Source organism: Epinephelus fuscoguttatus, linkage group LG8, assembly GCF_011397635.1.
Source record: "Epinephelus fuscoguttatus linkage group LG8, E.fuscoguttatus.final_Chr_v1".
In the NCBI taxonomy this organism is placed as follows: Eukaryota; Metazoa; Chordata; class Actinopteri; order Perciformes; family Serranidae; genus Epinephelus; species Epinephelus fuscoguttatus.
Window position 1 is genome coordinate 9,751,848 of NC_064759.1, and position 11,502 is coordinate 9,763,349.

At 41.9% G+C, this 11,502-nt stretch overlaps 1 protein-coding gene across 1 annotated transcript; it reads left to right on the forward strand.

Moving 5' to 3' along the window:
- Nucleotides 1-1,045: 1,045 nt before the first annotated feature.
- On the forward strand, nt 1,046-11,341 carry LOC125892738 (interleukin-21 receptor-like). Its single transcript, XM_049582926.1, has 9 exons — nt 1,046-1,077; nt 1,286-1,378; nt 3,870-3,990; nt 4,090-4,259; nt 4,752-4,897; nt 5,870-6,044; nt 6,282-6,378; nt 6,523-6,607; nt 8,918-11,341. Exons 2-9 carry the CDS (start codon nt 1,309-1,311, stop codon nt 9,461-9,463), a joined length of 1,410 nt encoding a protein of 469 aa, XP_049438883.1. The 5' UTR covers nt 1,046-1,077; nt 1,286-1,308; the 3' UTR covers nt 9,464-11,341.
- Nucleotides 11,342-11,502: the final 161 nt, after the last annotated feature.

Here is an 11,502-nt window from a genome sequence, read left to right on the forward strand (position 1 = left end):
CAGGATGATAGAGATCCATACAAGAGCTGGTACAGCACCAGTCTCAATCCACTAAAAGAACAGCTAAAATAATACAATTAAATCTGAATAAATAAACACATTTAAAAAAGACAGAATCACACTTCAAGGCCCCCGGACAATACAAAATAATTCCAGAAATCTCCCCAGATTGGTCCTTGTGCACAGTTAGTCATCCTAGTCAACATAGATTCATAAGAGGCGGTTTTTATCATATAGTTGACCCATTCTTTTATTTCTGGGGGCTTTATTGACTTCCAGTACCTGAGTATAGCTCTGGCAGCTGTAGTGACTTGAGCCTTAACAACTGAGAATTCATCCCTTCACACCTTATGCACTTGTGATCTATCCCCCAATAAACAGAGTCTCAGAGACACTGGCAATGTCTTACTTTGCCATTTACCCAAGTGTCTAAGAATTTTACTCCAAAAGGGCTGGTGTCCAGTAGTATTTGTGTATTATTGTATACTGGGCAAATTTACTTCTGGATTCCCTGACAAACACCAATCAGCCAAAACATTAAAACCACTGACAGGTAAAGTGAATATTATTGATCATTTCATTACATTTTTGCAGTGTAGCATGGTGCACTGTCCTGCCTGGGGGGCCACTGCCATCAGGGAGTGCTGTTGCCATGAGGGTATGTATTGGTCTGTAATGGTGTTTGAGTGGGTGGTGTGTGACACATTGCATTTACATAAATTGCAGGAGCCAAGGTTCCTCAAGGGCATTTCACTGTAACAAAATGATCAAAGTTAGTCATTTCACCAGTCAGTGGTTTAAATGTTTTGGCAGTTCGGTGTATTACCACCGTCAGACCGAATCTTCAGTCACAGAATTATGTGAATGTCAGTTCACAGAATCATCTTCAGTCCTCTTTCAGTGCCACTGAACAAAAGCACGTGCCCAAAACCAAACCAAAAAGGTAAAAGAGAAGAAAAAAAGCTGTGACGTAAAAACAGGGTTGACTTCCTGTGATGCAACCAGTGATAAGTTAAACCTCAGTTCCATCTCTCATTCACCGTCTGAGACATCAACAGCAGCAGGACAGCCCCCAAGGTGAGAGCACTTTTCCATTTACTTTACTTCATACAGTTGCACCTTTTGATTAACCTTTAAAAATAATGTGATTGTAACATTTGTGAATATGTTATATTAAAATCACAGACTGATAAATTTCTGTGAGTGTTGGTATAGACTGGAATGAAGCAGTAAATCCAGAAAGACATTCAGACTATGATAGGAGATGTTTTATTCATATCCACAGTGTGATACTCACATCCAAGAGACATGACGTGTCCGCAGCTCCTGTTTGTGTGGTGGTGCTCCAGCATCCTCGCAGTGACCAGCTGCATCAGAGGTAATGCTCACTTGCTCACTACACACTGATGTTTTCTTCTGAACTTACAGTATGATGGGAAATGCTTTAATAAGGCAGCTTGTCACATATCTCAGTTTGTGGTATTTACATGATCAGCCCCCACCACACCAATGTATGATTGTGTTCAGATAACTTATTCCAGTCAGCAACCCTGTAGTGGGAGGTTAAGGGGAAATGTTAATCTGTAGAGAGGTTAAGTGATAACTGACATCATGTCATGTATGAATAATGGAGTAATATTTTGATTCCACCAGTTGTTGGAACGTCTACCTGTTTCAGTTTTCATTTACTCAAGTACTTACATACAACTGTGTGGTGCTTTGCTCAAGTGTTTCCATTTTATGTAACTTTATACTTCTATTACACCACATTTACTCTACTACATTGATGTGACAGTGTCAGTTGCAGGTTATTTTACAAATTAAGATTTTACATCAAAGAACATATGATGAGTTAATAAGATACCGAGGTGTGAATATTCAGGGGAGCGAAGGAGAGCTTGGCTCCTCTTATGAATGCATAATTTGTTAAAATGATCTCCACCTCGAACAGTTGCAGCAGTAAAATGATACTTATGTATTGATGCATCAGTAGCAATCTAGCAATGTCATATACAACACTTACTCATGCTTATAGGGAAGCTTCAGTACTTTTCAACCTGGACCCTATTTTCACATGTTTTGTGTCCGTTTTTTTTTTTTTTTTTTTCACGCTTGGTCCTTTTCAGCCCTCTAAACAGACTCAGAGCAGAGACTCAGCATTTTTGTGCATATGTGAACACTCCAAGAGAACTCAGACCCCTCTGAAGTGAACTGTACTCAGACTACTAGGAGGTGGTCTGAGTTCAGGTCGCTTCAGGTCAGTGGTGCGGTTTATTTAACCTGTGCACTGTGAACACAAAGCGCTCCTGGTTCGCTTTGCTCTTTGCCTTTTGATTTAACCCTTGACATCACATGCTGTTGCACTGGGATGCTTGAAAACACCACGTCAGCCTGTAACGCTTGCAAGGACGCAGGACGAGGAGTAGTTTGGTCCACGGAAGATACTGCACGTCTCCAGATGTGGAATACAGAATACATCAAACAGCCACAGTCTACAGCACAGAAACACTAAGGTTTTCCTCCAATTTTAAGTTCAATTATATATGGGCGAGAGTGTGAACAGAAAGAGGACTGAGTCCTTTTTCTGTTGGTCCACTTTTCAGTGCACTTTAAGAGCACTGGGTTCGATTAATTTAAAAGGGACTATATGTGAAAACACCCTAAATGATAATGGAGACAACAATTTTTGAAACTGCTCCAGTGTTTAGAGAGATGGCTGCAGCTGACAGCAGCGTAACAGACTGTAAGGTAATCCTCATGGCTAATTGCACCATCAACTTCGGTGTAATACAAGTGTTTGTTTTTGTCGCTGACAGGCTCACATTGTTATTAGAAGTGTCTGACAACATTATGGAAAAGACCCTAAAGAGAAATGAAATGTTTTTTCATACCTTTCGCTCCTCTGTTTTTCCCTCAAAGTTTCCCTCAAGGAGAAGTCTCCCTCTTAAATCTTGCAAGAGATGACTTGGTGCAGGAAAAACAATGGTGGAAATGATAGTGAGAGTTGGAGAGAGGAGTGTGGGAAAGAGTTTGTAGTGTTGTAGTACAGAAAGTGTAGCTTAGTGTTATCTAGAAGATTTTTAGTTTCATGGCTGAATATTTTGGTGATTTTCACAATGTGGAAAAGTCTGTGAGATTTCAGAACGAGACTTCTCCTTAAGAGAGACTGGGTCACGAAACAGAGCAGTGAAAGGTATGAAACACGCTCGTTACACACAGTTACAGACATACAGAATCAGTGAAAGGTACAGAAAGAAGTTCAATTGCTCTGTAGAGTCTTTGCCGTAATGTTGTCAGACACTCCTAATAAGGTTCAAGGTTCAAGGTTCATTTTATTGTCATTCAAGTTTTTGAAGTTGGACTCCATCTCCACAGCTGCTCCTCTGATGAAGAGGGGAGGGGGTGTGGCCTCTGCTCCTGAAGTCTACAAACATCACCGTAGTCTCCTCCAATAACAATCTGAGTCTGTCAGAGGCAAACACAAGCACTTTGGACATAAATTGACGATGCACAATTGTCTGTAGGGATCACATTGCGGTGTGTTTCACCGCTGCAGCTGGAGCGGTCTCTTTTAAACTGGACCAATCTAAAAAACTAATGTCCCCATTATTCACTCAGAATCCAAAACACAGGAAAATAGAGTCCAGGTTGAAAAATACAGATGTTTCTCTTTAAGCAAAGGATCTGAAAACTTCTTCCACCACTGCATTACTTAGTATTTAAGTGAATTAGTTTACCATGTTGCTGAGTTGTACACGTGTGTGTGATGTATGTGACACCAAGCAGTTGTGTAACTTGAGTAAATTTTTGCAGTATGATCACTTGTGTCAAAAATGACAATAATCTTTTTTCCCACTTTCATACTGCAGTTGATGGATATTCGTGTGTCAGTGCCTACTGGAACATGGTTACTTGTGTGCTGAATATCACTGATAATCCCGTGGGACGGTCCAACACCACCTACAGCCTGAAATTCATTGATTTGTGGGGGTAATGGTACTTCCTATTCCTCTTACAGCAATTAATGTTTGTGTGTCTGCCATACAAACACATGTTAATGTTCTGGTGTTATTTTATTTTAACCTTTAGGAAAGACCCAATTTCCTGTCCGCTTGTGGTGATGAATCACAGTTACAGCTGTGTGTGTGAACTCATGGACGACTCAGACCACTTTATGGATATAGATGAATATGGCATAAAACTTTGTCATGAATCCGGCTGCCTTCCTGTGATAGAGAAGTTTTTACCATCAAAGCAAAGTAAGTATCAATCAAGTGATTGAATAATGTCTGAGTGACTCACACGTGTGTTGTTTGTTTACATGAATGTGTGCAGATGTGGGTGCATGATGTTGTGTCTGTAAATGACGCCGAGAAAGTGCAATATTTCCAAAGAATAGTACCTTTATTATTCAAGAGAGATACCAGAGGTGTGGAATCATGACTTGGACTCAAGAATTTGGACTCGACCAAAATCAGAAAAAGACTTCAACACCAACAACTTGTCACTTCCCTTAGACTTGAACCTTTTTACTTGAAAATACTTGATACCTTTGGGGAAGGACGTGGGATTCGACTCTTGACTTCGGACTTAGTGCAGAGACTTAACTTGTGACTTATAAAGCAATGACTTGGTCTGCCCTCTGAGGATTAACGAACAACAAACATTAGTTTGTGCCTTTGCATGATGTGCTGCATGTATTAGACATTCATATATTGTGGAGACATGCTTTGATAAATGTTTGTGTTCAGTTCAGCTGACGCCCCCGCACAAAGTTGAGATCCAAGAAACACCAGACACTGTTAATGTCACGTTGAAAAGTGGGTATGAAGGCCATCGGTACCTCAACGATGGCCTGGACTATGAACTATTACTTCAAACATCTCAAAGCAGCAGGGTAAGATACACCATTAAAGGTCCAGTGAGTGGGATTTAGGGGAATATATATTAGATATATATTGGAAATGAAATACAATATTAATAACTACATTTCTTTGAAGCGGTTGGGATGAGAGTCAGCATCTCCAAATCTGAGGCCATGGTTCTCTGCTAGTAACCGGTGGATTGCCCCCTCTGAGCTAGGAGAGAGTTACTGCCTCAAGCGAGGGAGTTCAAGTATCTTGAGGTCTTGATCACAAGTGAGGGTAGAATGAAACATGAGATGGATTAGCAGTTTGATGCGGCTTCTGCAGTGGTGTGGGCGCTGCGCCGTACCGTCCTGGTGAAGAAGGAGCTGAGCCGGAAGGCAAAGCTTTCAGTTTACTGGTCCATCTACGTCCCAACCTTCACCTGTGGTCATGAGCTCTGGGTAGTGACCAAAGAATGAGATCGCAGATACAAGCAGCCGAAATTAGTTTTCTCCGTTGGGTGGCTGGGCTCAACCTTAGAGATAGGATGAGGAGCTCGGACATCCGGAGGGAGCTTGGAGTAGAGCTGCTGCTCCTTCGTGTCGAAAGGGGTCAGCTGAGGTTGTTTGGGCATCTGATCAGGATCCTCCTGTGTGCCTCCCGCTGGAGGTGTTTCGGGGACGTCCCTCTGGTAGGAGGCACCGGAGTAGACCCAGAACATGCTGGAGGGAATACATATCTCATCTGACCTGGGAACGCCTTCAGGTCCCCCAGGAGGAGCTGGAAAGCGTCGTTGGAGAGAGGGGTGTCTGGGGTGCTTTGCTTGGCCTGCTGCCCTCGCGACCCGGCCCTGGGTTTCAGTTCATCATTTCAGTTTTGCAACCTCATCACTAGATACCATTAAATCCAACACACTGGACCTTTAAAAATAGCCATACTTTGAAAACATTTTTTTTGCTGTAATAAGATCCTCCATCCATCCATCCAATAATAATCATTTGATTGTTTCAACCTTCCCTCAGACTCTTCATTCCAAATCAAATCAATTCCAAGGGTCCATATCGATTCCAAGGTCAGAACTGAAACCAAATGCTACATATTGCCTTAAAGTGAGATCCATACCTAACAAAGGGGCTTATAAGGGCACTTGGAGCGAATGGAGTCCATCGACATGCTGGAAAAATGAAGCAGGAGAAAGTAAAGTGGCACTTCTTCTTCAGTCTAAAGGCTTTGTCTATAGTCACTGTGTGTGAGGTCTTGTCCCCGAAATATGTGTGTCTCAGTTTCATTATGAACAAGTGTATATTGTATGAAGGAGTCAGTCAAACCAGCCTTCGTAGAATAATGCTAATAACTCATCAGTATCTAATAGACTTACTGTCTTCTCCGTAACATGACTCACTAATTCTGTGTCATTTCATGAAACTTTCTCAGAACAAGTAAATATATTAGTCATTCTGATCAAATCTCTGGGCCCAGTGTGTGTCGCTGTTGGAGTCCTGCTGTTTGTGTTCTACGGTCCTGCTGCAAGGTAAATCATCTGCACTCTGAAATGTTGATGAAAGGGGAAATTTAAGGTTGTTGCAATCAACATAATCTGCTGTGGATAATGTTTGCATGTCTACAAAGTCAGATGGGATTTCATCGTCCTGATCTTTCATGTTTTGCACGACAGAATGAAGATAAAAACTCTGTCGCACACACCATCACCGGCTCCTTTCTTCCAACCTCTGTTTCAACAACACGAAGGCAATTTCCAGGTGAGGTGGTGTCACAGTGTCCTCTTGTCCGTTCTTTGTTTTATTGTCTCATTTCAGGAATCTAAAGCAGCTCTGCTGTTTGACAGTTTTAATGACATTTTGAACAACAGCTGCCCTTTTAGTGTCTGTTGTAAACAGTAATTATTTTGAGTTTAATGTCAGCCTGGCTACAGTGGAAGTACACAAAGGATGTTTCATGGTGCAAAAAAAAAAAGCACAGCACGCAAAACATGATGCGATTAACTAAATAACGTCATGTTAGTCAACAACATAACTGTAGTAGGAAAAAACAACAGAGATTGCCAGCTAGCATCCTGTTTACCAAGTGAGCTGGTGAAATAATCTAAGAAAATGATCACACTGTATCATATCAGCATTTCTTCAGTAATATATGAGCTGAATTTGCCATCAGCTGGTGGATGGTGTGTCACCAAGGTGAGATATCTGTTCAAGATCAACAAACAGCAAAACTGGCTGTCTTTTGGCAAACCATAGCGGTGTTTTCACCAGAGTTTGTCGGAACAAACGTGGGTGATTTTAGCGGCACATTACTGCATTTCCCAGTGGTGTCTGAGCCACAGAGCCTGCGTGTTTATCATGAAAACATCGCTGCTTTACCAGCGGGGGTTGTGCCAAAACATGATCTTTTCCAAACCATTACCAAGTGTTTTTGTGCCTAAACCTAACCACACATTCATCACAGCCTTGTTGAGAAACGTAAAGTTTTAACATATCCGTGGTTTGCGGAAACTTTCAATATGAACATTGTTTTGGGGGATTGGGTTGTATCAGCATGGTTAAATCAGGCTAAGAGTGTTGCACTGGTGGCACTAGAAGAGAAGTTGGGGGATTGTTTGGCCCAGATCACACAGACGTAGATAAACCGAGATCTGTGTGGGTACATGTGACCAAAAAGAGGGTGGATCATGGGGAGTACCACCAGTTGGTCCAGGAGCTTCTCCTCTATGATGGCTATTTCCAGGCATGTTTTAAGATGACTCAGGGGCAGTTTGACAACCTGCTGTCTATCGTCCGGCCGTATAGCTCTGGGTATCCATCAAGCGCTACCATCACTTTCTCCTCCATGGGTTACCAACTGTAAACTTGTTGTCATGACCACCACGGTAGGCCCGCCACCTCTTAAATCTTCCGATTGGACAATGGGAAAAAAAGATGACGAAGAAAGAGATGACGTGGGGCGCTTCTCTGCTCTGAGAGAATTTTTTTTAACTCTAGGAGTTCAGAGTGCTCTGGCAAAAACACCAAGCGCCTAGAGCGCAGAAACGCAAGGTTTGTCACAACGGAAAAAGTTTCATTGTCAGTAATAACAATAATAACAGTCATACATTAAAAGAAAACGATAAAAACGAAGGTTGCGTCGTTGAACAAGAGCTCCAGACTAAGAGGTAATCCAAAATTGTTAAAGATGTACACCTTACAACAAAAAAAAACAAAAACGAACAAATCACAAATGAATCAATGAAGTGTAAAGAGTCTTTGCAAATTAGAGTCCTTTTCAGATGTTTTCTGAATAACGATAATGTAGATGATGATTGTAGAGATGGAAGAACGTTGTTTCAAAGAGATCTTGTATTTCAGAGAATATTGATTAAGAGAAGTCCAACAATATGGAAGATAAAAGTCCTCAGAGTGTCTTGTGAAAGTCTCTTGTGTCTTGTAAAAGGGGTGCTGTGTTTCCATCAATGCCGATCAGTCAGAGAAGATAAATACCTGTGAGTACTGTGTACTACTTCTGAGTCATTTGACCAGGGTGTGAATGCTGATCAAAACCTTTCCGATTACATTAAAAAGCCAGATATTAGTGGGTGTTAGTGGGTTTTCTGTGTAGTAGAAAAGAGGATACGTAGTACCAATTAGATTTCACATAAGAGTGTGTAAGGTAACGTCAACTTTAATGTCCCTGAGGGGCAACTTGAGATACAGACTGTAGTCATGAGAACAACAAAACAGACACATACCACACAGTGTCCAGTATCACACACTGTTAGGGGTCAATCATGGACATTAAGGGTCACTGCTGGTTAAGATAAGTGATAGCAGACGGGACGAAGGACAATCTGTAAAGCTTTGTGTTGCACTTACATGTAAGGAGTCAAACCTCCGCCCTGATGGAAGCATCTGAAAGTCAACGTGGAGGCGATGTTGAGAGTCTGAGACAATAGACCGAGCTTTAGAGGTGACCTTCTCTACTGAGGGTCATGTGTGTATGTTGTGTGGGACGTGCTACAGTGAAAATAAGTCATGCAGCTTTATCTCACCCGATGTATCTCAATGCTTCTGAATTTCCAGGAATGGTTTTCACCTCGAGGCAGATTTGTGCTGACATATAAAGCTGAAGAGATCCTGAAAACCGATGCTGTGAATGTTGTCCCGAATCCCATTACAAAAGAGCCAGAGGAGAACCAGGACTTCCACAACCTTCCAGTAACACAACTGGTGTTCCCTCAGTGTCAAAGCTCCTATGTTGGCTTACCCGGGGTACATGAGGCCCCTCCCCCTTTAACTCTGGTCTGTCCAGGGGACATGTCTTACACTCAGCTGCCCTGCTCTGTCTGGGGCGTCGGCATTGGAGAAGTAGAAGTTCCACCTCCTCTCTTCTCCTCTCCACCTAAAGATCTCTTCAACATCAGCCGTGAGGACTCCGGCTGTGAGGACCTGACCCAAAGCCCTGAGTGCAGTGTACTTAACAGTCCCGTTGACGACAGTCCACCACCATGTTACTGCAGTGATTACTGCATTCTCAACAAAACAGCAGAAGGTTTCGCTCCTGTTTTAGTGTCCAGAGGAAACAACCTAAATGATCAGTCTGATTCCCCGCAAGAGGGTGAGAGCTAAGAAATTATCCTGTCAGTTGGCTTGGAGAAAACAGACGTCACAATACCAGTCACACTGATCACGATGACTGTATATCGCAAAGCAGGAAGTAGTCACAATCAGATTTGATGCTTGCATGCTTACACACACACACTTACTGTATGTTTTGTGTTTTTTATTTAGCCAGGGAAGATTTTATGTGTGTTTTTGAATGTACCTGATTATGTCTCTGTCTATAAAGCAAACACAACACAGAGAAGGCTTCTGCCCTGGCTGAGTCACAGAGTATGTTACACTTGATGAAGCCTTTGCAATACAGACTGCAGAATGTAATGACACATGAATGTGTGTTTCTTTGAAATGTTTTTAATGCACAGCTGAACATTTTTTATTTGCTTGTGCTGACACTGCCTTCACCGTTTAATGAAGATTAATGATGAGGACCAACTACAGATGTGTCGCCTGGGTGAAGCCAGTCGGCATGAGTGGATTATGAGTCAGCGGGTCCCTGGGCACAGATATGCAAAAGGCTCCACCACCTGTCCTCCACAGCAGCAAGACACAGGCTGTGTAGTTGTTTTGTGTCTCTTTGTAGTCGATATGCATCTCTCTGTGGTTTTGTGTTTCTGTGTAGTTTTTTGTAGTCCCTTTGAGTCTTGCTGGGTCTCTTTGTAGTTGGTTTGTGCCTCTTTGTGGTCAATATGCAACTCTCTGGTTTTGTAATTGTCGTCATTTTGAGTCTGGTTGTTGTTGCTTTCTGTCTCTTTGTAGTCATTTTGAATGTGTTGTTGCTCTGTGTCTGTTTGTTGTTGCATCGTGACTCTTTGTGGTCATCTTAAATCTCTTTGTATAGTTATTTTGAGTCCCTTTGGTAGTTGTTGTGGGTCTCGTGTCGCTCTGCAGCTCTTTTGTATCTCTTTGTAGTTTTGTGTCTCTTTGTAGTCGATATGCATCTCTGTGGTTTTGTGTTTCTTTGTAGTTTTTTGTAGCTGTTTTGAGTCTTGTTGTTGCTTTTTGTCTCTTTGAAGTCATTTTGAGGCTGTAGTTGCTTTGTGTCTCTTTGTTGTTGCGTTAAGACTCTTTGTGGTCATCCTAAATCTGTTCGTGTTGTAATTTTGTGTCTCTTTGTAGTTTTGTGTCTCTTTGTGGTTGTTTTGCCCCTTTTTTGTAGTTGTTGTGAGTCTTGTTGGGTCTCAACAGCTGTTTTGTGTCTCTTTGTGGTGGATATGCATCTCTCTGTGGTTTTGTGTTTCTTTGTAGTCATTTTGAGTCTTGTTGCTGCTTTGTGTCTCTTTGTTGTTGCCTCATGACTGTTTATAGTCATTTTGTGTCTCTTTGTAGTTTTTTTGTCTCTTTGTGGTGATTTAGAGTCTCTTCTTTATCAACACGTGTTAATTTGAGTGGCATTTTGCAGGTGAAGGCCAGGGCCCCCCTGACACTTTGGGCCCCTGGGCCTGTGCCCTGTAGCCCGTTCAGAGATGCATCCATCCATGTCAGTTGGTACTGCTTCTAAAAAACCAAATGAGTCAAATGCTCAGGATATACAGTATTTCCCCAAGGGGATCAATAAAGAAAAATGTTAATATGACTGTTTCTCTATCAGTTTCTGCATTAATAGGCACAGTTACACTCCCTGCCTACTGAAAAGAAAGTGGACGTTTTGTGTACGTGCATGTTCTGTACAACATCTGTTGCACGTCTGTCCATCCTGGAAGAGGGATCCCTCCTCAGTTGCTCTTCCTGAGGTTTCTACTGTTTTTTTCCCCCTGTTAAAGGGTTTTTTGGGGGAGTTTTTCCTTATCTGCTGTGAGAGTCCAAAGGACAGAGGGATATCGTATGCTGTAAAGCCCTGTGAGGCAAATTGTGATTTGTGATATTGGGCTTTATAAATAAAATTGATTGATTGATGTATCGTGGTCTTGTTGTGCTATGTGTCAGCAGAAATCTGTAGAATCTTTTAGTTTTGTTCATACTGTAAGAAAGGCTCAGTGTGTTGGACTGGACTGTTTTAATATGATCATAGAAATAGGCGGTAGACTATAAAGAATTTAAGACTAGCT